Source organism: Colobus angolensis, unplaced genomic scaffold (assembly GCF_000951035.1).
Source record: "Colobus angolensis palliatus isolate OR3802 unplaced genomic scaffold, Cang.pa_1.0 Scaffold10, whole genome shotgun sequence".
In the NCBI taxonomy this organism is placed as follows: domain Eukaryota; kingdom Metazoa; phylum Chordata; class Mammalia; order Primates; family Cercopithecidae; genus Colobus; species Colobus angolensis.
This window is the reverse complement of record NW_012110919.1, coordinates 22328426-22355888: the sequence shown is the minus strand read 5'-3', so window position 1 is coordinate 22355888 and position 27463 is coordinate 22328426. Positions and strand designations below refer to the sequence as shown.

Here is a 27463-nt window from a genome sequence, read left to right as displayed (position 1 = left end):
GGGGGAGGAGGAGGTCCGCCCCCCGATACAATCACCTCCCAGCAGGCCCTTCCCCCAACAAGTGGGGAATACAACTGGAGATGAAATGTGGGTGGGGACACAGAGCCAAACCCTATCAATTAGCTGAGTCAAGACTGTTCATTGACTCGTCATTGTTACTGTGAATTTGCTGTGTGCCAGGCACGGTTCTGGGTACTGGGGCTACAGCAGCCAAAAAGACAGACAAAAACCTCAGCCTTTATGGAGCTGATATTACAGTAAAAGAGACAAGTCCCTAACACACAAATAAATGAAAATATCTAACTAAAAACTAAGATAAGTGCCCTGAAAGAGAAAAACAAGGTGTCACAAAAAATTTTTTTTTAAAAAGCAGACTTCAATTTTGGGAATCCACACTGAAGACATGAGATTTAATCTGAATTCCTCTCCCAGGAGCCAGGGGCAGTCTACAGGGAGAAAGGAATAGTAAGAGAGAAGCTGGAAGTTTCCAGGCTTTTGATCTTAATTCAGTATCTCCCTAGAGAAGAATAACTTGTCCCTTTTAGTAGATGCTTGCTCTGTTGTAAAAGGACAACACAGAGTCCTGGGTTCAAATCCTGGCTCTGCCCCCTTCCTTAGTTTCTACTTCCTCTGTCCCTTAGAGTTATGATAAGGATTTAGTGAGATAATAGAGATGTAGCTATGGACGCAGCACCTGGCAAATAGTCAATAAGCAGTCATCATTACTGTTTAAAGGCTTTGAGAAGATCTGCAGCTGGGGAACCTATTGAACTAGACTCATTCTTTGGCTATGGAAACTTTCTTTTTTCTCTTAGAGACTCACTCTGTCACCCAGGCTGGAGTGCAATGGTGTGATCTCAGTTCACTGCAACCTCCACCTCCCAGGTTCAAGAGCTTCTTCTGCCTCAGCCTCCCAAGTAGCTGGGATGACAGACATGTGCCACCACGCCCAGCTAATTTTTGTATTTTGAGTAGAGACGGAGTTTCACCATGTTGGCCAGGCTGGTTTTGAACTCCTGACCTCAAATGATTGGCCCACTTCTGCCTCCCAAAGTGCTGGGATTATGGGCGTGAGCCACCGCGCTCAACCTGTAGAACCGTTTTGTTGCAGGATATTGTGTGCTCTACCATATATATTGGGGAAATATTACTTCAGTTATTGGGGGTTTGGGTGGAGCAGACATTATTCATTGCCTACCCCAAGTCCATTTGCTGTCTTTTTTCTTGCTAATAGAACTCTGGTTATGTTCAGGATTAGGCCAAAGAACCTTGGATCTCTAAGCAGGTAGGTCAGACTTGGTCTAGATGTGGGCGCCTTACCCTGTTCTGGCCAGTGAAATGTATGAAAAGTCTCCTAGGGGCTTTCCCGTGAAGATATTGTCCTCCATGAGAAGTAAAGAAACACACCTGACCCCTCCCCCACCCCCCCACCCCGCCCCAGCTCCTGCTTTGAATGTAGTGTCGTGGGGACAGGACACTTGGCTCTGCTGCCACCATCTTGGGAGCACAAGGGGGAAACCCACAGAGTCACAGAGACAACTCTGGGGTCCCCAATCATATCCAGCTGCTGAACAACCCTGGAACTACCTGTTCCCCGACTCCTTGAGAGAAAACGAATCCCCTGTTGGTTTAAGCTGCTGCTAATGGTTTTCCATCACCTGCATCCCAGAACATTGCTCACTGATCCAGGGTCCCAGTTCTCTGTTCCGAATTAAAATCATCCTGGTTTCTCCATTTGTCTAAATATTCTCTGGTTCACCTTGAGGACAGTGTCTGGGCATTGCACCAGGCAGCCCATATCCCTCCCTGGGGCCTGTTCCCTTTGTAAAACCATGACTCACCTCCGAGGCCCTTGCTGGCCACACACCTTCATTCCAGAGAGGATTCCATGAGCCATCCCTCTTTGTCTTTCTTCTCTCTCCTGTCTATTTTTGTCCTTTGTGAAATGCCCTGGCCCCCTACGAGGATACAGAGGTATTAGTGCACCCTCCCCCTTAATCCCTCAGGCTCCTGTTCCCTTGTCCAAAGTCACCCAAGAGAACAGGGCCAGCCTAACTTTTTCTGGCTGGCTTTTCCTAGGGGAAATGAAACTGTTTCACTGTGTGTCCCAACCCCAAAAGTCTCTCCTATTCTACTCACCACGCATGGCCCTAGAACTTTCTTTCCGTCTAAAAGGCACCTATGAAGGAGGAATAGTAAATACATAGCACGTGGCAATGGCATACATGTCACCCTTCCTTCACTCAATCCATGGCAGACATTGCTAATCAATCACAGCGCTCTTTCCTACTGAGTGTAGTTCGCAGGGGAGATGAGCTGAAACCCTGACCTCTATGACATGATTGGAGACAGGGGATAAAGAGTAAAGCTCACACTCACCTCAAAAAAATTGTCCTGAGGCCTGAAACCCCCATTCTTTCTTAGCCAGAGGGGACCGAGCTGGCCTGGAGAGCCTTGAGCAAGCAAGGTGGGTGTGCAAGGATCAATGCCTTCATCCATGGAGACACAGCACAGAGAGTTGGTCAGGCCCTTCCCAGCATTTGTCCTGGACTCACTCCAGGATTGTCTTTGGTCTCAGTTGAATTCAGTGCCATGGAACAAATCTATCATGATCACCTACTATGTGCCAGGACCAAGGGCCCTGCAGAGATGAATGAATCCTGGCCCCTGGCCCAGAAGATTCTAATGGAAGAAACAGACTAACAAACAATGAAGCAGAATGCAGAAAGTGCCACAAGAGAGCAGAATTCAACAAGGGCTGACACAGTGCCCGCTATGTGCCGGGTGCCGTGCTGGGTGCGGGAGAAGCAGCGGTGGGCAAGATAGATATGGTGTCTGTCCCATTGAGTTATGGTCTGAGTAGAAAGCTGGGTGTTCATCAGCTAATCAGACAAAAAAAAAAACCAAAAAAGTAGAGTGCAACTGTGGTTCAACACTGGGAGGGAGAAAGGGATGCAGTGCTGGGAGGGCTTGGTCTGGAAGTTTGGGGAGAACAAACAAAATTTCACCAGACCAGTGGTCTCAAATTGGAGCAGTTTTGCCCCAAGTCCCAGGGGACACATGGCAATGTCTGGAGACATCTTTGGTTATCATGACTGGGTGGTATCTCGTGGGTAGAGGCCAGGGATGCTGTTCAACATCTTCCGAGACACAGGACAGCCCCACAGCAAAGAACGACCTGGCCCCGATGTCAGCAGTGCCAAAGGTGAGAAACCCCCATACAGACAATGAGGGGATGGAGGGGGGTCCAGGCAGATGGAAGGGTCTGCATCCTAGCAGAATGGGCAGCCATTTAAACATGTGGGTGTCTGGGCGCGGTGGATCACGCCTGTAATCCCAGCACTTTGGGAGGCTAAGGTGGGCAGATCACCTGAGGTCAGGAGTTCAAGACCAGCCTGGCCAACATGGAGAAACCCCGTCTCTACTAAAAATACAAAAATTAGCCGGGCATGGTGGTGGGCACCTGTAATCCCAGCTACTCAGGAGGTTGAGGCAGGAGAATCGCATGAACCTGGGAGGTGGGAGTTGCAGTGAGCCACGTTGGCGCCACTACACTCCAACCTGGGCGACAGAGCGAGACTCCATCCAAAAAAAACCAAAAAATGCGGGTGGTGATGACTGAGCTGAGTGGTGTTGTTGTTGTTTTTCTTGAATATCCCCCGATTGCCGTGTGGCAAGGGTGGAAGCAGAGACCAGGAGAGCGGGTGTACCGGTGTGGCTCTAGGTGGCTGTGTGCTTACCGCAGGCCTGGAGACTAGACGTGAACTCTCAGGAGGAGTTCTGAATTGTGATGACCGCTTGGGGCTGCGCATTCCACACACTGAATTAAGACTATATTTGGGGCTGGGCGTGGTGGCTCATGCCTGTAATCCCAGCACTTTGGGAGGCTGAGGTGAGTGGATCACTTGAGCCCAGAAGAACTCAGGAGACCATCCTGGGCAGCATAGCAAGACTCCATCTCTACAAAAAATACAAAAATTAGCTGGGTGTGGTGGTGCACACCTGTAGTCCCAGCTACTTGGAAGGCTTAGGTGGAAGACTGCTTGAGCCCAGAAAGTAGAGGTTGCAGTGAGCCAAGATGGTGAACACACATTCCAGCCTGGATGACAGAGCAAGACCTTGTCAAAAAAAAAAAAAAAAGACTGTTTGGGACTCAGTGATCTTAGGGTTGTCCTTTTCCCTATGAGTGAGCGGGAAAATCCTGACTTCTCTTCTGAGAACCGGCACAGATTAGCCCCAGGGAACAGAATTTATGAAGAACAAAGTGTTTTGCTCAAAATTATCTCAAGCCAGCCTCACAGCGCCCCCATGAGATCAGTGTTCTGACCCAATACATTTCGCAGATTAAAAAATGGAAATAGAAATGGAACCAGGAAAAGCCACCGGACCTGTGTCATCCGGCCAGCAAACAGCAGAGTTGACATTCTAGCCTAGACCCAACTCCAAATGTCCCTTCTTCTCCAAGGTCCCCAGCCAGGAGACCTCAGGAAGTCGGTGGACTCGGGCAGCTCTAAACCATCCTCAAACTCTACGAGCAGGGAACCTGTCTCTCCCTTCCTAGGAATTGCTCTGTATGTCGATGGTGCTGAAATTGGGATAATGTATTCCCCTCAGGGCAGTGGGCAATGTTGAGGACATTTTTGGATATCACAATTTGGCAGGGGGTGGGGGCGGGGTGGAGTGGGGGTTGCTAATGGCTGCTACTGGGTGGAGGCCAAGGATGCCGCTGAACATCCTGTAATGCACGGGACACCCTCCACTGCCATAACAAAGAATTATCCAGCCCCAAACGTCCATAGAGCCCAGGATAAGCGTGCTACTCCGGAATGGAAGCCCCACAGACGCCTGCATCTGTACTGGGGAGGAGCAGGGGCCTGGGCCTGCAGAGCTGGGTGTGCCCTGAAGACTCGTTGAAAGGTCCTTCACCCGACAACCTCAGGTCGGATGACTAATGAGCCAGGAGTGTGGCCTTTATATAGCTCTGGGCCCAGGCATGCGGGACCAGGTTCGGCTGTCACAGTGCCACGTTCTTCAGCAAGGGGGCTCTGGCAGGCGGGCAAGGGGATGGCAGGGGGAAGCTGGCGGGGAGCCCGGGGCAGCAGCTGTTGCTGGAATCTGGGCCTCATAGAGAGGAACAATGCCCCTGGAATGCCAGGCACTGAGACAGCTGAGTCCACGGGCATCTGAAGGGCACCAGTAAAAATGGGCTTGTCTGGGTGCCTCTGTCCCCAGTGCAGGCAAGACAGATGACCGAGGGCTAAATATACCAGGGACAAGAAAGCTACTGAAGGGCTATCTGGATGCTTGAGGCTGGACCTGAGCTCTGGGATCCTGGAGGGTAGTGAGAGGTGGGGCCGGATCCCTCCGCTTTGAAACCAGAATACCATGGGGAGGAAAAGCGTATACAGAGGAGTCCGACAATCTGGGTTTGAAGCCCAGTGCTACCAGGTGCTAAGGGTAGGGCCGTGGGGAGTGACTGCTTCTCCCTGATCCTCAGTTTCCTCATCTGGAAAATGGGTCTAATATTAGTACCTTCCTCATAGTGTTGTGAAGATTAAATCCCATGGTGGGTAAAGCATGTGGCTCAGTGTGTGACATGCAGGGAGTTCTAGGGAAGGGGGATGATGGCGATTTGGTTTCTTTTGGGACTTCAGTTTGGCAAGCTATGCAGTAGCTGGGTGGTGGCCATGGCAGGCAGGCCTACCTCCCCCAGTACACTGGAGCACTCCATACATGATAGCCTGTACTCTGCCAGCTTAGGGCAGCTGTCCCTAAGAGCACTGAAAGACGGGCTGGAGGGTGAGGTGGGGGCCAGAGTAGGAAATGAGGCTGGGAAGACAACCAGTAAAACCACACACACTCATACACACACACACTCTCTCTCACACACACACTCTCTCTCACACATTCACTCACACATACTCACACACTCTCACAATCACACACACTCATACACACTCTCACACACTCACACACTTTAACACACTCACATATACACATTCACATACATATACACACACTTTCACACACATCCCCAGACACGTGAAACACACTCACATATAGACACACTTTCACACACATACACAGACACGTGACACACACTCACACAGTCACATACACTCATACACTTACACACACACTCAGTCACACTCTCATACACATACACTCACAGTTTCACACACATACACACCTGTCATGCACACTTATGCAAACACACAGTCACAGTCACACGCATACACACACAGTCACACAGTCACACACATACACTCACACACATACACACACTCACACACAGTGCCTGTACTCCATGCCTGGCACTGTGCAAAGCCATTTACACTCATGCATGAGTAACCATGTGGATGGTGCTTGGAACAGAATAAGCACACAATAAATGTTAGCCGCTATCGTTAGTATCACAATTATCTAGTTTCACTTGAATGACACTCTTCCAAGGTTAGCATGATAGTTTTCTCCATTTATCAAGTGAAGACTCTGAGGTTCAGGGTGGTTAAGTCACCTGTCCAGGGGCCCCACAGTCAAGGAAGTGGAGGAGCTGACCTGGAACCCAGCTTACAATCATAACACCATTCTGGTAGGGTAGAGTCAAGTGATAAAAGATCTTAGCTGTCAGGCCAAGGAGGGGAGATTTCCTTCTGAGGTAGTGGGGAACCACTGAGGGTTCTAGAGCATGTGCAAGTCATCATCAGAATGGAGTATGGGGGAAAGGAGTTTGACTCAGAGTGTGTGAAGGGCAAGATATAAAGGCAAGAGAGAGGAGGCCCAAAACCAGTTGGGAGCTACTACCATAGGCCAGAGCGGCGGTGGGACTTGAGGAAATGGATTTGCAAGACATTTTAGAGGAAGAATAGATAGATTTTGCCACTAGTGGGGCAGAATCAACATGGCTGAGGATTTTGGTCTGGGAACCTAAGAGAGAGGTGAAGTCATTAATAGGAAAAGGATTTGGGAGAGGAAGAGGAGAGAAAATGAATTCATATTGGAACATGTTACTTCTTTTCTTTTTTTTTATTTTTATTTTTTTAATGTTTTTGATATGGAGTCTCAATCTGTCACCAGGCTAGAGTGCAGTGGTGCAATCTCGGCTCACTACAACCTCCACCTCCCAAGTGATTCTCCTGCCTCAGCCTTCTGATTAACTGGGACTACAAGTGCACACCACCATGCCCAGCTAATTTTTGTATTTTTAGTAGAGATGGGGTTTCACCATGTTGACTAGGATGGTCCACAATCTCTTGACCTCGTGATCTGCCTGCCTTGACCTCCCAAAGTGCTGGGATTACAGGCGTGAGCCACTGCACCTGGCTGGAACATGTTATTTCTTTTACCTCCATCTCCACTGACATGGGTGCCCAGCCAGCGCTCCGGAATAAGAGCTGGCATTCACTGAACATCACCGTGCCTAGCAGTATTCTAGAACTTTAGAAGCAGTAATTAATTCATTCCAACCTCATGATAACTTTTTGAAGTAAGGACCTCTATTACATGTTCCCATTTCACATATGAGGAAACTGAGGTACAGAGAGCTGATGCTACTTGTCCCAGTGGTGCTTTGTACACAGGGGGTGCCCCATTATGTGACTGACCCATCTTTGCTGGGCACAGGCCTGGTCCACCTACATCTGACTTGCAAGAGAAGCCACCCTCCCCACTTGGTGGCTCTCACTGACGCCTGGGGGCCCTGACACAAGGAGATAGGCTATCACTTGGTGACAAAAGCCATCAGCCACCCGGCTTTGGGCTGGCAGGGCCTGGTATGCCTTTGTTCTATCAAGAGGTGGCTGACTTCACCGCCCTCTTTAAAGGGGCCTTATGCCCCAAGGCAAGTTAACCCACTGTGCTACTTGCTTCCAATGGAAATCATGGTGGGCACTTATGTGACACTTTCCTGTGCCAGGCTCTGTCCTAAATATTAATGCATTACTAGATTAACTCTGTAAGCTACTGATATTAACATACATACTTATGTGATCCACTGAAGGGTTTTATAAGACAAACACGTAGAGAAGCCTTTCCCTTTCTCCCTTACAATATGGGATGTAATGGCTTAGACTTGAATTCCAGGAGCTAAAGTGCAAAAAGCCCCTGCAGAAGAAACGAATTAAAATATGCCTCCAGCAAGGCTGGATTGAAACCCTTAAATGTCCCAAAGACTGAAAAGATGCTGACTGTCATCACCTGACAGCAAACGAAAGATAAAAACAGTACTTAATGGTCCAGTTAGCAGGAGAGCATCCTTCCATGTTCGGATTTTTCCCCATGGTGGCTATTTTGACTTAAAAAAAAATTAATTGGCCGGGCATGGTGGCTCACGCCTGTAATCCCAGCACTTTGGGAGGCTGAGGCCGGTGGATCACCTGATGTCAGGGGTTCAAGACCAGCCTGGCCAACATGGTGAAACCCCATCTCTACTAAAAGTACACCAATTAGCCGGGCCTGGTAGCGCACGCCTGTAATCAGAGCTACTCAGGAGGGTGAGGCACGAGAATAACTTGAACCTGGGAGGTGGAGGTTGTAGTGAGCTGAGATCACACCACTGCACTCTCGCCTGGGCGACAAAGCGAGACTCTATCAAAAAAAAAAAAAGTGTGTATATATGTATGTATATCCTTTCTCCCACAAAAGTTTGTCGGGTTTTTGTTGTCACTGGCACCTCTGGTGCTCTGGGCGTGTATTAAATGTGCCAGTTGCACGGCCTGGCTCAGCTTGAGGGGAGGCCACGCCAGCCTCCATCAGTGAGGTAGGGACTGCAAAGGAGGTCTCCAAGGCCACCATAGAGTGGGAAAATTAAGGTGGCTGGGGCGGGTATGTGCACGTGTATGAGTTATGATACCATTAACGTGAAAATGTGTATCTCTGCATGGTATGACATCATTATTGTGGAAAAAGTATATATTTGTGTGTGCATGTCTCTCTGTGTGTGTGTGTGTGTCAGAGAGAAAGAGAGAGACAGAGAGTTGGGAAACCTAAATGCAATGTGATATGCTGGATTAGATCTTGGAACAGCAAAAGGATAGTGGAAAACCTGGTGAAATCCAAATCAAGCCAGGAGTTTGGTCAATAGTAATGCATCAATATCAGTTTCCTTCTTGTAACCGATGTATTAGGGTCACGTAACATGTGTAAACATCAGGGAAACTGGGCCAGGGGAGAGGAGAACTCTGCCACTTTTAATATAAATTCTTAAATACAATCTTTATTTTTAAAATGTCTGGAAGGAGTCTGCTGAAGTTCTGAAATGGCAAAACTAATCTACGGGGCTAGAGGCCAAGAGGTGCTGACTTTCAGGAGGGTTGGCTGGGAAGGGACACTAGGAAAAGCTCTGGGGCTGGAATGTTCTGCGTCCTGGCCCGGCTGGTGGTTACACAGTGTGCGCCTGTGTAGAAACTCATCTCACTGGACACTTAAGACACATGCACTTTGCGATCTCAATTTTAAAAGCAAAGAATAAAAGGTAGCATCTGAAAGGCTTCACAGGAAACTGCAAACCCTGTTCCTCTTAGAGAGGCTCTGGTTGTCATGATAGGAAGTGGACGTTTTAGTCAATATCTTCTGTAACATGTTCAGCTATTTTATAGTAAGAATGTGCTTGCTCTCATTATATTAATGTAATTTTATGGGCGTGGCGTGTAGCATGCACAGAGACAAGTGCACAGATCATAAATGTGCAGCCCATGACACACCCAGATCAGGATCCGCGACATTCCCAGTTCTCCTAAGATGTCCCCTAATCACTTATCATAAGTTCTGCTCTCAATGGATGTTCTATAATTTTTTTTTGTTTTGGTTAAACTTGGCAATCCCATTCCTAATGTTCCCTCCTCATCACTACCCTTCTCTATCCTGACTTCTCTATCCTGACAGCTCAGATTCATTTTTTACCTGTTTATTCATACATTTTTTTTTTTTTTGAGACAGGGTCTCTCTAGCTCTGTCACCCAGGCTGGAATGCAATGGAGTGAACACAGCTGACTACCGCCTCAACCTCCCTGGCTCAAGTGATTCTCCCACTTCAGCCTCTCGAGTAGCTGGGAATACAGGTGTGCACCACCACACCCAGATAACCTTTGTATTTTTTTTGTAGAGACAGGATTTCACCATGTTGCCCAGCCTGGTCTCCAACTCCTGGGCTCAAGTGATTCACTCGCCTCAGTCTCGCACAGTGTTGGGATTACAGGTGTGAGCCACAGAGATCAAGTGTGTCTTAATGCACACTCTGATTTAATCCTCATAACAGCCCTAGGAGGTGAGTACTATTATAATCACACTTTACAGAGGAGGAAACTGAGACTCAGAGAGAAGAAGCTTATCTAAAGTCACATTGCTGGCCTGGATGCAAACCTTGGCTACTCCGATCACAAAGCCCTGAGCTACCACGTCAGGCCAATCAAAACTAAATATTCCCCTAGTCCTCAATCTGGCAGATGATCAATATCTTGTCAGGCTTAGGGTCTGTGTGTCCGAGCCCTCTGTTCTCTGTTTCCTTTTTGTCAGTGTTACCAAGAAGTACGACACCAGCCTGACTTTTCCACTAGAGTTATGTCTTTCTGCTCAGAAGTAGGCCAAGTATTCTCTTAATCCTTGGAGTTTGTGAATCTTGCCGGGATGCACCTTCGTGTGTGTTTTTCCCTGTCCTTCCAGCTTGGAGTTTGGGAGTTCTTTCATCCCACAGATTTTGTACTCTTTTGTGCTGAAGAACATTTTCTTGTATGACTTGCTCACTTTTGGCTTCTGTTTCTGGAATGTTTTTTATTTGCATTTCTTTGTTATTTTGCTTCATGATATTCCCAAGATATCATCTTCTAGGCCACTATTTAAATTGCAACAAAACTAACCTTTCCTGCAATTCATTCACTTCATTTTTAGTTTGAAAATCAGGTCTTAAAGCTCTAGGAAGTCATTTTGGGTTTCACTTGAATTAAGGTTTTTTTGTTGGTTTGTTTTTATTTTTATTTTTTGGAGCAAAACAGTACTTGGGCTTTAAAAAATAATGAAATTAATACACTGCTCTATTTTCGAAAATGAAGACTGTCGTACCATAATACAGTTGAACATAAATTTCCATTTTTCTTGAATTTAAGCTTAATATGTATATATCTCCCCTTACTTTGCATGAAGCTTTACTGATGTACATCACGCCTGGCACATAGTGGGGCTCGAATAAATATCTATATGTAAATTCATGTTCTTCGATTTGGGGTTAAAATCATTCTTACTTAAAAGCAGTGTGTACCTATGAAGAATACTCACATATTTTCCCTCTCTTCATCTCTTCTTTTAAAATTGTCAGTGGGGCCAGGCGCGGTGGCTCACGCCTATAATCCCAGCACTTTGGGAGGCTGAGGCAGACAGATCACTTGAGCTCAGGAGCTCAAGACCAGCCTGGCCAATATGGTGAAACCCCATTTCTACCAAAAAAAATACAAAAATTAGCCAGGCATAGTGGCGGGTGCCCATAATCCCCGCTACTTGGGAGGCTGAGGCAGGAGAATCGCTTGAACCCAGAAGGCGGAGGTTGCAGTGAGCCGAGATCATGCCACTGAACTCTAGTCTAGGTGACAGAGTGAGACCCTGTCCACACCCCCCCGACCAAAAATAAAAAGATGAAAGCGGAGAAGTCAGAGAGGTTGGATTCAGAGGTTGGAGTGATGTGGACCATGAACCAAGGAATGTGGGGACCTCGTGGTCCACAACGAATGTCAGTGCCTCATTCCCTACTTTGTGGTCCGCATTGCTCCAACCTCTGAATCCTCCGAGGTGGAAAAGGCAAAAATTGGGTTCTCCCCAGGAGGCTTCAGAAGGAACACAGTCCTATTTGTGACTGCAAGATATTAAATGTGTTGCCAGGTGTGGTGGCTTGAGCCTGTAATCCCAGCACCTTGGCAGGCCGAGGCAGGAGGATGGCTTGAGCTCAGGAGTTCAAGACCAGCCTGGGCAACATAATGTGACCCCGTCTCTACCAAAAAAACCTTTTTAATTAGCCGAGCGTGGTGGTGCATGACTATAATCCCAGCTACTCGGGAGGACAAGTGAGGAGGATCACTTGAGCCCAGGAGTTTAAGGCTGCAGTGAGCTATGATAGTGTCATTGCACTCCAGCCTGGGCAACAGGGTGAGACCCTGTCGGTTTTAAGTCACCAAATCGGTAATATTTTTATAGCAGCAATAAGAAACAAATACACTTGGATTTCTGATTCTTCTAGAAGTTGCTATTCTGATGGATCGGCCCACTGTGCTTCTCTCTGGCTTCTGATACCTCAAGTGAGCAGTTATTTTTCTATTCAGTGGGACTTAGGTCTGGTTGCTGGAAACTTATTAGCTGTAGGAATCCCACAGATAGCAAAAAGGCAGGGGTCTCAGGTCCTGTGGGCCTGTGCTTCACAGCAAGAGGCCTCCATCACCCAGCCTCGAGGGCAGAGCAGCCCCAGCCGCCCACTTGCTCCCTCCCCAGCCCCTGCGGTCTTGAGGCTGATGCTGAAAGGAACCCCTGAAGTCTACATAGAACCAACACCCAAGTCCTCCCTGGATTCTCCAATCCCAGGGCCTTGTCCCTGGTCTTGTGGGCTCCCCGGGGCAACACAACCCATTGGTGAGAGAGACTTTGGATCTCTGGCTCTCTCAACAGACCCCAAGGCCTAATCCACAGCCCATGGGTTCCACGTCCCAGCAGCCACGTGGTTCCATGCCCCATTCAGGCTGCCATGTTCCCAGAATCCCTAGACACAATCTCACTTAATCCTCCCAGCAGCCTCATGGGGGTGTGTGATCTCCATTTTCCAGGTGAGGAAACTGAGGCCCGAGAGGGTGAGTGCCCTGTTTGACAACCCCTCTTGCTATCCAGCCAGAATTATTCCCCTAGTACCCCTTTTGGAGGCCTGGCTGTACAGGTGTCCCTCAGGAACACCCACCCCCACTAGCCTCTGGGGGCCCAGCCCATCCTGATCCCCACCCCAGGGCTTCCCACCCCCATCATACACTCTCCACATCTTCTGTGGCTGCAACAACCTTTTCACTTGGCCAGTTAGAGCTACTGACTGCTCGCACAGGGTTTTAACGAAAATCCATGGTGTGCTATTAGCTAGGGAAACATTTATTCCGGTGTTGTCAGAGAACCTTGGACAGAAAAGCTCCTCTTGATGTGTGCGCTGTACATATGTGGGTGCGTGTGCGTGCACATGTCTGTGTGCCTCTATGCATGTGCAGACATGTTTTTGTCTGTGCACACATGTGCCTACACACACACATGAACACATCTTTTGTTATTAAAGACTCTGTTAGAAGAGTTTCCTGGGTAATTCTAACCCATGTATGACTGCAGAGAAGAAAAAAAACCCACACCTTTTTTTGTCACAGCCGTAAATGGTCCTTGGGTTTGTGTGCCCCAAAATTGAGATTATTTTTCCACCTGAGAAGGGGAATGAGTGATAGCTACCATTTACCAGGTGTCACCTCCTTTTACCCTCCGGAAAACCTAATAAGAAAACTGATTTTTTTTTTTTTTATGTTCTGGAAAACTCCAGCCCCAAGGGGACTTCTGTTCCTCAAAGCCTCCAGATTCTCCCTGCCTTGAGGCACATGCTGTCCCTGCTGCCTGGAGCCCCCTTTGCAGACTCTGCTTGGAGGAGCCCACCTCCGTCCCCGTCTGCGGCTCTCACCTGGCCACTGCCATGCCTCTGTCTCATCCCTGCATGAGATCCATCACTGCCTGGAACTGTCTGGGTTGTGCATTTGTTTACTTTCTCTTTGTCCATCTTCCCCTCACACTTATGCACCTCAAGGGCAGGAAATTTGTTGCTTTGCGCTGGGCTCCATTAAGGGGAAAGAATGCTGGTTCAGCCATCAACCCTGTGCCCACACCACTGGGAGGGCAGAGGGACATTCTCCTTCTTAGAGGTGTGACCTCTGGCACGCAGTCCTGCCACCCACGGCCACTAAATAACCACAATGATTCCAAGCCCCGAGTTCTTGCTCCCTGAATCCCAAGGCTGTCTTTAAGGACGTAGGAGGATGGCCATCTTTTGTTGTTTTGGTTTGGTTTGGGGGTTTTTTTGTTCTTATATTTGACATGGAGTCTCGCTCTGTCGCCCAGGCTGGAGTGCAATGGTGCGATCTTGGCTCACTGCAACCTCCGCCTCCTGGGTTCAAGCAATCCTCCTGCCTCAGCCTTCCAAGTAGCTGGAATTACAGGCAAGCACCACCACGCTCAGCTAATTTTTGTATTTTTAGTAGAGACGGGGTTTTGTCATGTTGGCCAGACTGGTCTTGAACTCCTGACCTCAGGTAATCCACCCGCCTTGGCCTCCCAAAGTGCTAGGATTATAGGTCTGAGCCACCATGCCCGTCTTTTTTGTTTTTTTTTTTTTTTTTTTTGAGACAGGCTGGAGGGCTGGAGTGCAATGGTACGATCTCGGCTCACTGCAACCTCTGCCTCTCAGCTTCAAGAGATTCTCCTGCCTCAGTCTCCTGAGTAGTTGGGACTACAGGCCCACGCCACCACACCTGGGTAATTTTTGTACTTTTAGTAGAGACAGTTTCATCATGTTGGCCAGGGTGGTCTTGAACTCCTGACTCAAGTGATTCACCCACCTCAGCCTCTCAAAGTGCTGGCATTTCAGGTATAAGCCACTGCACCCAGCAGGAAAGCCGTCTTGAGTAAAAGTATTATGTAACAACACCTTGCATTCTGAGAGCAGCTGCTGTTTTCAAGGCCCTCAAAGAGCCTGGACTCTGGAGACAAAGGGGCCTCCAAAGGGGTCCATGCCCAGCTCCATCACTGTGTGACCCTGAGCAGCTCACTTTGCCTCTCTGAGCTTTTGTTTCCTCATTAGTAAAATACGGGCACGGATGATGAGGTGGTCTCCACCCTCTAGGGTGGCTGGAAAATTGTGTGTGGGAGCCATGAGCACATGGTGTCCGGCACGTGCCAGCGCTCAGTCAATGGGATTTGTCATTTCTTCAGTCAACAAAAACTCATTTTTGAGCTGCTGCTGTGTGCGTCACAAGCTGGGAGCTGGGGAGACAGTCAGTGGTGAGGGAAACCGAAGTGATCCCTGCCCTCTGAGCTGACGCTCCACAGGCACCGAACAAAATGAGTGAGTGCACTGCAGGCAGTGTTCAGGACCGCCTCACGCTGTGCAGAGAAACAAAGCCGAGAAGGGAGATCTGAGGGCAGCAGGTGCGTGGCTGTGTTATTTGTTTTGAGACAGTGTCTTGCTCTGTCACCCAGGCTGGAGTGCAGTGGTGTGATTGTGGCTCACCACAGCCTCAACCTCCTGGACCCAAGTGATCCTCCTGTCCCAGCCTCCTGAGTAGCTGAGACTATAGGCATGCACCAGCATGCGCAGCTAATTGTTTTTTTTGTTTGTTTGTTTGTTTTGTTTTTGTGGGGTTTTTTGGGTTTTTGTTAGTTTGTTTTTGTAGACACAGGCATCTCCCTATGTTACCCAGGCTGCTCTCAAACTCCTGGGCTCAAGCGATCCTCCCACCTCAGCCTCCCACAGTGCTGGGATTTCAGGCATGAGCCACAGTGCCAGCCTTCATGCTTATTTTAAATAGGGTGGATGGGGAGGCTTCACTCAGGAGATGACATCTGAGCAAAGATGCAATGAAGGAGGTGAAGGAAGGAGCCGTGCAATGACTGACGGAAAGGCATTCCAGGTAGAAGGCACACAGGTGCAAAGGCCCTGAGGCCAGATCCAGGCCGATAAAACAGAGCATTTTAGCAGTCTCCTCTCCCTGCCATTTTCTTTCTCAAAATTGACAAGCACAAGTGTCCCCGGCCCAAGTACTGCAGAGCGCGCAGCATCTCTCCCCGTGACCATGACCCAGCTACTGCCTCTTTAACCTTGAATGCCTTTTTGGGGACTCACGTGTCACCCAGTGGCGAGTGAGCCACCCTTACTTCAGAAGAACGGCATGGGGTGGGGGGGCCTTAGGTGGTGCCCGCCTCACCTATGACTGCCAAAAGCGGTCATGGGGTTATTTTTAAACATGGGGAGGAAGTATTTATTGTTCCCGGGCTGCGGAGAGCTGGGCGGAGTGTGGAATTCTTCTCGGGAGGCAGTGCTGGGTCTCTTCCACCATGGTGAGTACAAGGGCTCCAGGAGGTGATGATGCCGGGTGGGCGAGGAGGGAAAGCCACTACAAGCAAGGGACCACGGCGGAGGCGCAGGAAGGCGGCTCTCAAAGCCTCCAGCCCCTTGTGGAAAAAGCCCCGCTGACTGCGCGCGCACAGAGGAACCCCAATCAATGCCCCGATAGGCCACAAATAACAGCAGCTCCCGGGGACTCACAAACACAAAATAAGAGAGTTGGCTTTTTTATGGCTTGTCTACTGACCTCTCAAGGAATCAATAACTCCCAGGGCTTGCAAAATGGGATTGAACACTTTTAAGGATCAAATTGTAATTCTTTTCTCTTGTTCAGGCAGCGGGGAAAAAGAATGTTTTTGTTTTCACCTTTTGAACTTGCAAATTTAAAACCTTTCTTCCTGTGCTGTTGGGTTGCGTGTCCCCCTCCTGAAGTGGGCAGCTCCCAAATCAGGGTCAGTGCAGGACGGAGAGTGGTTAGGGGCAGGAACTCTGGAGTCAGAATGCCCAAGTTCAACTCTCCAAGTTCAATACCCAAGTTCAACTCCAGCTCTGCCTTTTGTGTGTGTGTGGCTGTGCGATCTTGGGCAAGTGACCCAACCTCTCTGAGCCTCAGTTGCCTCCCCTGTAAAATGGGGATGATAATAATAGTATCCACTTGACAGAGCGGTTATGAGAATTAAATAATAATACATACGTAGAGTATTGAAGCATTTGCTGTTATTGAAAGTCAGAGAGAAGGTGGGTGGGGAAGAAAGGTTAACTCGCTCTTCTCTGCCCTGTTGACGTGGTGCAAGGACAGGGCATTCAGAGAGGAGGTTTTGCTGCTGTTTGGATCAAGGGAAAATTGTGGGGTGTGGGGCGCAGTTGGGTTTTAACACCTTGAAGTTTCATTTCATCTTGGCATTCATCATGGCTTAGTGAGCCTGACTTTTCTTTCCCTCCAATCAATTCTCCTTCTGTGCATTACTGAGCTTTTTGTGAAATGCATCGGAACAAAAGCGGCTGGATCCTGCAGGGACGATCTGTAGGTGTGGCCTCCATCCCCAGGGACACACCTGTGGCTTCTCCTAGTTAATGAAGGAGCCACTACAAGATGCACAAACGCGTATGATCCCCTGGGACCAGGGCTCTGGAGAAACTTTATGTCGTGTGCTTTGCTCCCTCCAGCGTCACTGTTTTGAGACCTGAGTGTGGATGCTGTACCCGCATTTCACAGATGGGCAGCTGGGCCCTGCAACAGAGATGAACTCACCCAGAGAAGGGGCCTGACCTAGTTTTTTGACTCCCAGCCTCTCACTCTTTTAATCGATGCTTTTTTCCCCCAGGCACCTAAGAAAGCAAAGAAGAGAGCCGAGGGCGCCAACTCCAACGTGTTCTCCATGTTCGAACAGACCCAAATCCAGGAATTTAAGGAGGTGGGTGCAGCTGTTGAATCATCCACATGGAAGGAAATCCCACCCGTGAGGGAGAACCTTCCATTTGTTCCATATTCCCAGCAGGGACTTTTCATTAGACTGTCCTCCAAACAATCCCAAATTCAGCCTGAATGGATGTGTAAATTTTTAAAAGAAACTGTTTTTAATAACTTCGCTGATTATCAAAGTAAAATAAATTCCTTGTTGAAAAATGTCGGAAAATTTTTCAGAAAAGCACAAAAAAGGAAATAAAAACTACCTACAATTCTATTACCCAGAGATAATCAGTTCGCATTTTGGTATATACCCTTCAAGCCATTTTTGTTATCTATGTATATGTGTATTAAACAAAATTATAATCTTCTGTGCCCACTGATTACTACCTGCATTTTTTTTCTTTGAGAAATTCACCATTAACATTTCCTATCATGTATTTAAACCATTTTCCTATGGTTAAATATGACATTTGTTTATAATGTTTTACTATTATAAATAACACCTCTTTGCTTGTATCTCTGGTTACTTCTTGGGAGTAAAGTCCTAAAAGCAGAACTGCTGGGTCAAAGGAACTTAAAACAACAACAACAAAAGAACTAAAAACAGGCAGAACTGCTGGTCCGAATTGCCCCCCAAAATCACAGCACTAACTCCTATGTCCAGCAGCCTCAAGAAGAGAGTGCCTTTCCCCACATTTCCATCAATGCTGGGTATTAATAGTCACAATTTTTTTTGCCAGTCTGAGAGGTAAAAAGCAGTATCTTCTGGGTTTGAAATGTTACAGTCTTTGATTATTAACCACTAGCCCCGTTTGAAACCCCATCGCATTCGATGGCAATGGACCTTATGAAGAGAACCCAAATACCAATTAGACCAAACTGCACACAGGCTTGGAAGGACAGGCTCAGAATTCATTTTCCAGCAGTCGTGAGGGCTCACACTGACTCATCCACATTACTACCTGGCTGTCCAGAGGGAACTATGCTAAAATGACGCTAAAGAGACCAGTCTGCTTTTGTGTGTGTGTGTGTGTGTATGACAGAGTCTGGCTCTGTCACCCAGCCTGGAGTGCAGTGGCACAACCATGGCTCCCTGCAGCTTCAACCTCCCAGATTAATCAATCCTCCCACCTCAGCCTCCTGAGTAGCTGGGACCACCGGTATACACCACCGTGCCCAGTTAATTTTTGTGATTTTTGTAAAGATTGAGTCCCCCTGTGTTGCCCAGACTGGTCTCAAACTCCTGGGCTCAAGCAATTCTCCTGCCTTGACCTCCCAAAGTGCTGGGATTACAGGTGTGAGCCACTACACCCTGCCCTAGCGTGCTTTATATCAAAGGGGAAACCATTTGGGGCTTCCAAACAGGAAATGAACAGTTGTACCTTTTGTCCTCACTAACATTCAGATTGCAGGAATGCTGTGTCCCATAGGGAAAGAGAAATTCCTGAGACAAGTGTCATATCTGAACTTGAGATAGTCACCTTCCAGGGAGAAAGCTACACCCACCTCTTTTCCCAACCTCCGGAATCAGCTGCGGGGGGTGTGGGCAGGGGATGCAAAGAGCTCAAAACACGTAGCCAGGATTCCCCATTTGGTTTTGTTTGTTTGTTTGTTTGTTTGTCTGAGTAAATGGGATTACAGGTACTCACCACCATGCCTGGCTAATGTTTTTGTATTTTTACTAGAGACAGGGTTTCACTGTGTTAGCCAGGCTGGTCTCAAACTCCCAGCTTCAAGTGATCCTTCTGCCTCGGCCTCCAAAGTGCTGGGATTATAGGCGTGAGCCACTGCACCTGGCCTAAAGCTATTATTTTTTAAAAAAGCTAAAAACTGGTGTCTCATCCGGCCTCCCCACTCCCTAGTCTGCCCTGTCTGTAAAATGGGACCAGTAATCTGTCTCAGCTGGCGGCCAGGGAGGTTCTCAGAACTTTATAAATGCCCAAGTATTTCACAAATGAGGAATCATGGGCTAGGCACAGTGGCTCACACCTGTAATCCCAGCACTTTGGGAGGCCGAGGTGGGCAGATCACTTGAGGTCAGGAGTTTGAGACCAGCCTGGCCAACATGGTGAAACCCTGACTCTACTAAACAAAAATAAGCTCGGCATTGGTGGTGCATGTCTACAGTCCCAGCTACTCGGGAGGCTGAGGCAGGAGAATCGCTTGAACCCGGGAGGTGGAGGTTGCAGTGAGTCGAGATCGCACCAGGTTGCACAGTAGCCTGGGCAACATAGCAAGACTCTTTCTCATAAATAAATAAATAGCTTTATAGAGGTATAATTTGCATACCATAAAATTCATCTTTTAAGTGTGCTGTTTTGTGGTTTGTAGTATACTCACAAAGTTGTGCAACCATCACCACTATCTACTTTCAGAATATTTCCATCACCCCAGAAAGAAACCCCATACCCATTAGCAGTCACTTCCTGCTCCTCCCTCTCCCACCAGCCCCTGGCAACCACTAATCCATTTTCTGTCTCCATGAATTTCCTGTTCTGGACATTTCATAGAAATTGAATCATACAATATATGGTATTTGTGTCAGACTTCTTTCACATATGTTTTAAGGCTCATCCATGCTGTAATCTTTGTAGGAATTTCCTTCTTTTTTATGGCTGAATAATATTCCATTGTATGGACAGACCACATTTGGTTTATCCATTCATCAGCTGATGGACATGTAGGTTGTTTTCAGTTTTGGGCTACTGTGAACAATGCTGTTATACACATTTGTGTTCAGGTTGTTTTTGTTTTTGTTTTCCAAGATGGAGTCTTGCTCTGTCATCCAGGTTGGAGTTCAGTGGCATGATCTCAGCTCACTGCAAGCTCCGCCTCCCGGGTCCAAGCAATTCTCCTGCCTCAGCCTCCCAAGTAGCTAGGATTACAGGCATGCGTCACCATGCCTGGCTAATTTTTCTATTTTTCATAGAGATGGGGTTTCGCCATGTTGGCCGGGCTGGTCTTGAACTCCCGACCTCAAGTGACCCACCAGCCTAGGCCTCCCAAAGTGCTGGGATTACAGGCATGAGCCACCATGCCCAGCGTTGTGTATAGGCTTTTATGCGGACATGTTTTCAATTCTCTTGGGTATATATCTAGCAGTGGAATGTCTGGGTCATATGATAACACGAGGCCTAACATTTTGAAGAAATTGTTGGATTATCTTCAATTGTTGACTTTTGATCTGAGGTCCTGCAATGATCTTTGAAGATCCCAGAATCCACTCCTGCCAAGTCCTTGGCCCAACCTCTTGGTCAACTCTGCCAGTTTCTCCCAGGCTGAGCTGCCAATCACTTCCCTTCCACAGGCCTTCACTATCATGGACCAGAACAGGGATGGCTTCATCGACAAGAACGATCTGAGAGACACCTTTGCTGCCCTTGGTATGTCGCCCCCTCTAGCCCTGTGGGAGGGTCTCTTTATCTCACATCCATGAGGAGCACGAGGTGGGACCATCAGAAAAGCCCAAGATGGTGTCATTTCCCAAAGAAACAACTCTACCACAACTGCTCTTTAAGACAAATTTCAGGTGATAGGAAAGAAGTGTTTCGTCTTTGAGTGTCTTCAGGTATCTTTTTTCTCCTGAAATAACTTTTTTGTGTGATTTTGAATGCAATGTCAGCTCACAACAGAAAATGGGGGAAAATGCAGAAAAGTATAAAGGAGAAAATGACATCATCCAGAAGGTCATATTCCACTGTGAATATTCCAGTCTCTTTCCTCTAAGTCTTTCTAGTCATGTCTGTTGTTTGGGTTTTAGTTTTTTAAATTATTGGAATCATTCTCTTTTGAATTCATCTTCTAAAATGTATCATCTCAACAGTGTGAGCACGAGTACATGGAGTTTCTTCAAAATATACATGTTTAATCTGCTACCCACCACCACCACTTACTCCTGACCTTAGAACTCAGGGCAACCATACACAGCTGTGCAGACGGTGCACTGCACAATTCTACAGGGAACTATTCACATTTGTAGTGAGTGTAGCTTTTTATACTTAAAACATACATTGGCTTAAAAAGTGACAGATTTTTCTTATTTGCACAAAGGTAGGCTTGTGGCAGGACTAGAGCAGGTAAATCAGAACCTCTAAGGCTGTGGGTTACAGCAGGTTTAACTTGAAAAAATTCCCTCACGTGATCCTGATCTGTCTCTCCTGCCTCCAACTGTGAAGGGCTAATTTACAATACGAGCCTTTCCCATTTGAGTGAAAATTGAAAATATCTGCATCAAATGTTCCAGGTTCTGAAGACACTATTTTAAATATAACGAACTGGCCCGCATGGTGGCTCACACCTGTAATCCCAGCACTTTGGGAGGCGGAGGCTGGAAGATCACTTGAGCCCAGCACTTCGAGACCTGCCTGGGCAACATGACAAAACCCTGTCTCTCCAAAAAACTACAAAAATTAGCCAGGCACGGTGGCGTGCACCTGCAATCCCAGCTACTTGGGAGGCTGAGGCACGAAAATCGCTTGAACCTGGGAGACGGAGATTACAGTGAGTCGAGATTGTACCACTGCACTGCAGCCTGGATGACAGAGCCAGACACTGTCTCAAAGAAAAATAAGTAAATAATGAACCCCTTCCCACATCAGATGTTAGGGTTGCTTCCAGTCATTTGGTTATTATAAATAACACTGTCAAGAACATCTCACATAAGATCTTTGCCTCCATCCACCCCATCTCCGATTATTTCTAGACTAGATTTCTTGAAGTGGAATCCCAGGAGCCAACAGCAGTGTCATAATGGCTCTTTCTCCCCCAGCTCCGAGTCCCTGAGTGTGTGTTTCCTACCCTAGGGCGTGTGAACGTGAAAAATGAAGAAATTGATGAAATGATCAAGGAGGCTCCGGGTCCAATTAACTTTACTGTGTTCCTCACAATGTTTGGGGAGAAACTCAAGGGTAAGGTCGTGTGTGTGTGTGTGTCTATGTTTCTCTGGGGGGCTGGCAGAAGATGGTTAACTTTAAAAGAGATAAAGCACCATTGGAAAAAATAACGAAAAGAACAACTTGGCTGGGCGCAGTGGCTGATGCCTGTAATCCCAGCACTTTCAGAGGCCGAAGCGGGTTGATCACTTGAGGTCAGGAGTTCAAGACCAGCCTGGCCAACATGGTGAAACCCCATCTCTACTAAAAACACACAAAAAATTAGCGGGCATGGTGGTGTACACCTGTAGTCCCAGGTACTCAGGAGGCTGAGGCAGGAGAATCCCTTGAACTGGGATGGCGGAGGTTGCCGTGGGCCGAGATTGTACCACTGCACTCCAACCTGGGTAACAAAGTGAAACTCTGTCTCAAAACAAAACAAAACAAAAACACAGCAACTAACATTGCTCCAGGACTTAACCTAAGTCAGACCTCATGCTAACCACTTTATATGCATTACCCCACTTAATAGCAACTAGGAGGTACGCTCTATTCTTATCCTCAGTTTATAGATGGGGAACTGAGACTAAGAGACAGAAAGTCACTTGTCTGAGGCCACACAGCTAGCAAGTGCCAGAGTTAAGATTCAAATCCCAGGCTTTCGAATCTAGATGATGTTTGACCTTGGGTTCTCAGCCCTCTCTTTCAAAATACAGAGGCTCAGTGATCAGATGGAGGCAGGGTATTTTTCCTCCATGCAAAGCAGCCTTGCTCTGGCCCCTTCATCTCCGGGGGAACTTGGGCCCAGCTGCCTGGGGTGCCAGTGGTTCCCAGCCACCCCCAGTACATGTAACCCCTGTGTTCCGTTTCAGGAGCGGACCCTGAGGAAACCATACTCAACGCATTCAAAGTGTTTGACCCTGAAGGCAAAGGGGTGTTGAAGGCTGATTAGTGAGTGGGGTCTGTGGGGAGGAGGGGGGTTCCCTGCTTGCCCCCCTGCCCCACTACACACGCACAACTGACACCAACACCTGCTTTCCTCTCTCTGCAGCGTTCGGGACATGCTGACCACGCAGGCGGAGAGGTTTTCCAAGGACGAGGTAATGGGGTCCTTCAAGCACTCCCTGTACCCCAGCTCCAGGGTTCTCCCTCTGGGGGGCTCCATCTCCCCCTCTTGTCTAAAGCACCCCTGACCCCACACTGACAGGGAACCAGCTATCGTCTTCCGAGCCCTGGCCTCATTTCATTCTCTGCCACCCTATGAGGTAGGGACTAGCATAATTCCCATTTTACAGATGGGCAAACTGAGACCCATTTGTCTAAAATAACAATCACACCTGTAATCTCAGCACTTTGGGAGGCCGAGGCAGGAGGATCACTTGAGGTCAGGAGTTTGAGACCAGCCTGGCCAACATGATGAAACCCTGCCTCTACTAAAAATACAAAAATTAGCTGGGCGTGGTGGTGGACGCCTGTATTCCCAGTCACTCAGGAGGCTGAGGCACAGCACGAGAATCGCTTGAACCAGGGAGGCAGAGGTTGCAGTGAACCGAGATCACGCCACTGCACTCCAGTCTGGGCAACAGAGCAAGACTCCATCTCAAAAATAAAATAAAATAAGATAACAAAACTAATAGTAAATGCCAGGACCTGGATTCAAACCTAGTTCTATGTGACTGCAGGTTCTGCCTTCCTCACGATGCATAGAGACCTGCTTAGAACATGAAATTATTGTGGCGTGAAGGGCTGCCACATACTGTCATGTGAGTTGTGCACTGAACAACTCTTCTAGATGTCAGTTTCATAAAACTGACATCTAGAAAATACACAGTCATCAGACTGTGTATTTGTTGCAACAGCTTTCCAGAACTGGCAGTAAACTGTCTGGTAATAATTTTTTTTTAACTCAGTGACCTTTTCCTGGCAGATGCGGTAGTGAGTTTGGTAGAAGGGGCATTTTTGCTAATTTGCCAAAACTTCTGTATGAGCAAGCAATGGTGCCATCAACCTTATTAGTGAACCTTAATGAGTTGATTTTAAATGCCCCCTCATAGCCTCACAGGCCTCTCTCCATCAAGTTCCACATTTTACTAAAAATTGTATGTAGATTTCCCCTCCCCAAAAATTCAAGCAGCTAAAAGGGCTGCCTTCACCTTCCACCTGCTGTGGGCTTTGAATAAGCTCCTTAACCTCACTGCACCTCAATTTCCTCATCTGTAAAGTGGGAATGATAACAGAAGCTACCTCATAGGAGACTGCAAGGATTTGACACATTAATGTGGGGAAAGTGTGAACTTGTGGCAAGGGCAATACAAGTGCTGGCTATGAAGAGCCAGTATAGTTTTAAAAAAATAACTAGCCAATGCTTTTTAAATGGGGAAAGTTTGTGTAAAAACAAAAATCTAGATTTCTGACGCCCTGGTTCCTGTGGCCACCTTCATGTCACCTTTTTAGATTGCCATGTGTCTCCATTTAGCCACAGGACCTATCCTGCTCCCTTAAATCACCTGCCTGGCCCCTTGGAACTCTTGAGTTTGTGATCCTGGTGGAAGGCTGGGTTTTCAGGGACATCTCTGCATGATGTTTACTTGGGAGGGCCCCTGAGGTCAGGGAAGAACAGGGAAGGGCAAGGAAGGAAAAGTGCATGAAGGAAGAAGTTGAGCCAAGATTCAGGCCCAAAGATCAGCACCACTGATTCCCCAGGGAGGGAGCTCATTTGCTAGCTCTCCTGGGAGGCACCAAGTTGGGCGAGATGGCCACGCCTTTATACCCCCACACCAATCCCATCCGCTGGCTGTGGGCTGCCCCAGAAAGGGCATGACCTTGGGTGAGGGGGCCCTGCAGCAGCTGGGGAAGTCCTTCTCTGGGGGACCCTCTGAGTGGCCCATGTTCCCATCCCCCACCCCAGCTACCCGTCCTCTCAGGCCCCGCCCACAACCCCCCACCCTCTGTCTCAGTTCCCCGCCCCTCATCCTCAGCATGTCTTGCTGGCTCATTGCAGATTGACCAGATGTTCGCCGCCTTCCCCCCTGATGTGACTGGCAACTTGAACTACAAGAACCTGGTGCACATCATCACCCACGGAGAAGAGAAGGACTAGGAGGGGGCTGGCTGCTGTGCCCTGGGCTCAGTCTTTGCAGAGTGGTCTGTGCCCTCATCTCTCTCCCCCGAGTACTGCCTCTGTCCCCACCTTGTCTGTTAGCTGTGTGGCTGCCCCATTTATCCACCTCCATCTTCTTTGCAGCCTGGGTGGCTACAGATAACCTCATGGCCGCACATCCTACAGATGGAAATCCATCCAGAGGCCGTGTTCCAATAAACAGGAGGTTGTGTATTTGGTCATGACATTTTTCTGACAGATAGTGCCTTGAGTAAGGAAGGCAAAAGCAGATGAACTAGTGACAGCCTTGCAGTCATTATTGAATCTTGGTGACTCTTTATTTAAGGTAGACCTTTGCAGCCACTCAAAACTGTTCCTATTAAGGACCATGTTTTACTGGAATGTTACCTGGATGACCACAGCCCTCTCTTCCGAAGAGCTCAAGCATTTAGAGGGCCTTGCTTCCATGACATCCTTCCCTTAGGATGCCATTGGAATGCCTCTCCTGCCAGTGACAGTGACAAGAAGGAAGTGGCCTGACACATGGTAGGAACATAGCTCCTTCAACAGTAATCACACCTGCCAATCCTCAGAGAGTGATTTCTAGTTTCAGATAAAGTAGAAGTTGTCTGTACTTCTTCCCTAGCAAACTAGGGGAGTGATACTGACTTCTGACCCTGTCTGGGGCCCAGGCCTGGATGTGAGTTGACCCTTGATTTTGAGTGACCACAGTCATGGTTGAAGCATTCAGGTCTATTATGGCTGGAAGATTCCCAATGTAAGAAACAAATAGGGCCAGGTGTGGTGGCTCATCCCTGTGATGCCTGCACTTTGAGAGGCTGAGGCAGGAGGATCACTTAAGCCCAAAAGTTTGAGACCAGCCTAGGCAACATAGTGAGATCCAATCTCTACAGAAATAAATAGCCAGGCATAGTGGTGTGCACCTGTGGTCTCAGCTACCCAGGAGGCTGAGGTGGGAGGATCGCTTGAGCCCAGGAGGTTGAGGCTGCAGTGAACTGCACTCCACCCTGGGTGGCAGAGTGAGACTCTGTCTCTTAGAAAAGGAAAAAGAGAAAAAAAAGAAATAGGTTCAAATAACTAAGAAGTCCAAGGGCTTCAGGCACAGTTGCATCCAGGAGCCCAGGCAGTGCCCTCAGAGGCTGGGGAGGCCTCTGTTTCCTGTCATGTTGCTCTGCTCTCGGCAGTGGCAAAATAATTAAGAGCAGTTCCTGCCCCCTTTCCAGCCCCTTAGCAATCCTAGAAGAGCATACTCCTCTCTCTCCCAACTCCACACAAACCTCAGAACAGGGCCTCGTGGAATCCCTCTGGGGCACCTGACCCCTGAACCAATCACCATGGACTGGCAAAGGCAGTGCTCTGATGGATGGACAGGCCTGGTTCAACTGATCAGCCCTGTGCTGGGGTTGAAATCAGAGCCCTCCTGAACCATATGGCCTGGAGAGGGGAGGGAAGATTCCCTGGAGGAAAACCCAAGAAGCAGCAGGGAGTGGACTTCAGGCACTTCACGTTTTCAAGAGAATTCCAAGAACCCTCCCAGCACTTTGGGAGATCGCGTCGGGCGGGTCGCTTGAGACCCGCTTGGCTAAAATGGCAAAACCCCGTCTCTATCAAGAATGCAAAAATTAACTGGGCATGGTGGCACACGCCTGTAATCCCAGCTACTCAGTAGGCTGAGGCAAGAGAATCACTTGAACCCGGAAGGAGGAGGTTGCAGTGAGCTGAGATCACTCCAGCCTGGGCGACAGAGCCAAACTCCGTCTCAAAAGAAAAAAGAGAGGCCGGGCGCAGTGGCTCAAACCTGTAATCCAGCACTTTGGGAGGCCGAGACGGGCGGATCACGAGGTCAGGAGATGGAGACCATCCTGGCTAACACAGTGAAACCCCATCTCTACTAAAAAATACAAAAAACTAGCCGGGCGAGGTGGCGGGCGCCTGTAGTCCCAGCTACTCCA

General features: G+C 48.2%; 1 protein-coding gene across 3 annotated transcripts in view; it reads left to right on the top strand.

Annotated features, from left to right (window-relative positions):
- The first annotated feature begins 15453 nt into the window (after window positions 1-15453).
- Window positions 15454-27463, top strand: part of MYL2 (myosin, light chain 2, regulatory, cardiac, slow) — a 12855-nt gene continuing 845 nt past the window's right edge. Inside the window, exons 1-9 of one of the 3 annotated variants that reach the window (XM_011936521.1) lie at window positions 15454-15531; window positions 17434-17523; window positions 18266-18267; window positions 20291-20390; window positions 20827-20902; window positions 22322-22426; window positions 23263-23341; window positions 23442-23490; window positions 25392-25746. In XM_011936521.1, coding sequence (XP_011791911.1) covers window positions 15454-15531; window positions 17434-17523; window positions 18266-18267; window positions 20291-20390; window positions 20827-20902; window positions 22322-22426; window positions 23263-23341; window positions 23442-23490; window positions 25392-25490 — 678 coding nt within the window. In that variant the 3' untranslated portion in view covers window positions 25491-25746. Of the gene's footprint in view, window positions 15532-15905; window positions 16102-17433; window positions 17524-18265; window positions 18268-20290; window positions 20391-20826; window positions 20903-22321; window positions 22427-23262; window positions 23342-23441; window positions 23491-25391; window positions 25747-27463 lie in introns of those variants that run through there. The other 2 variants (XR_001001162.1, XM_011936530.1) reach the window with 2 other exon arrangements.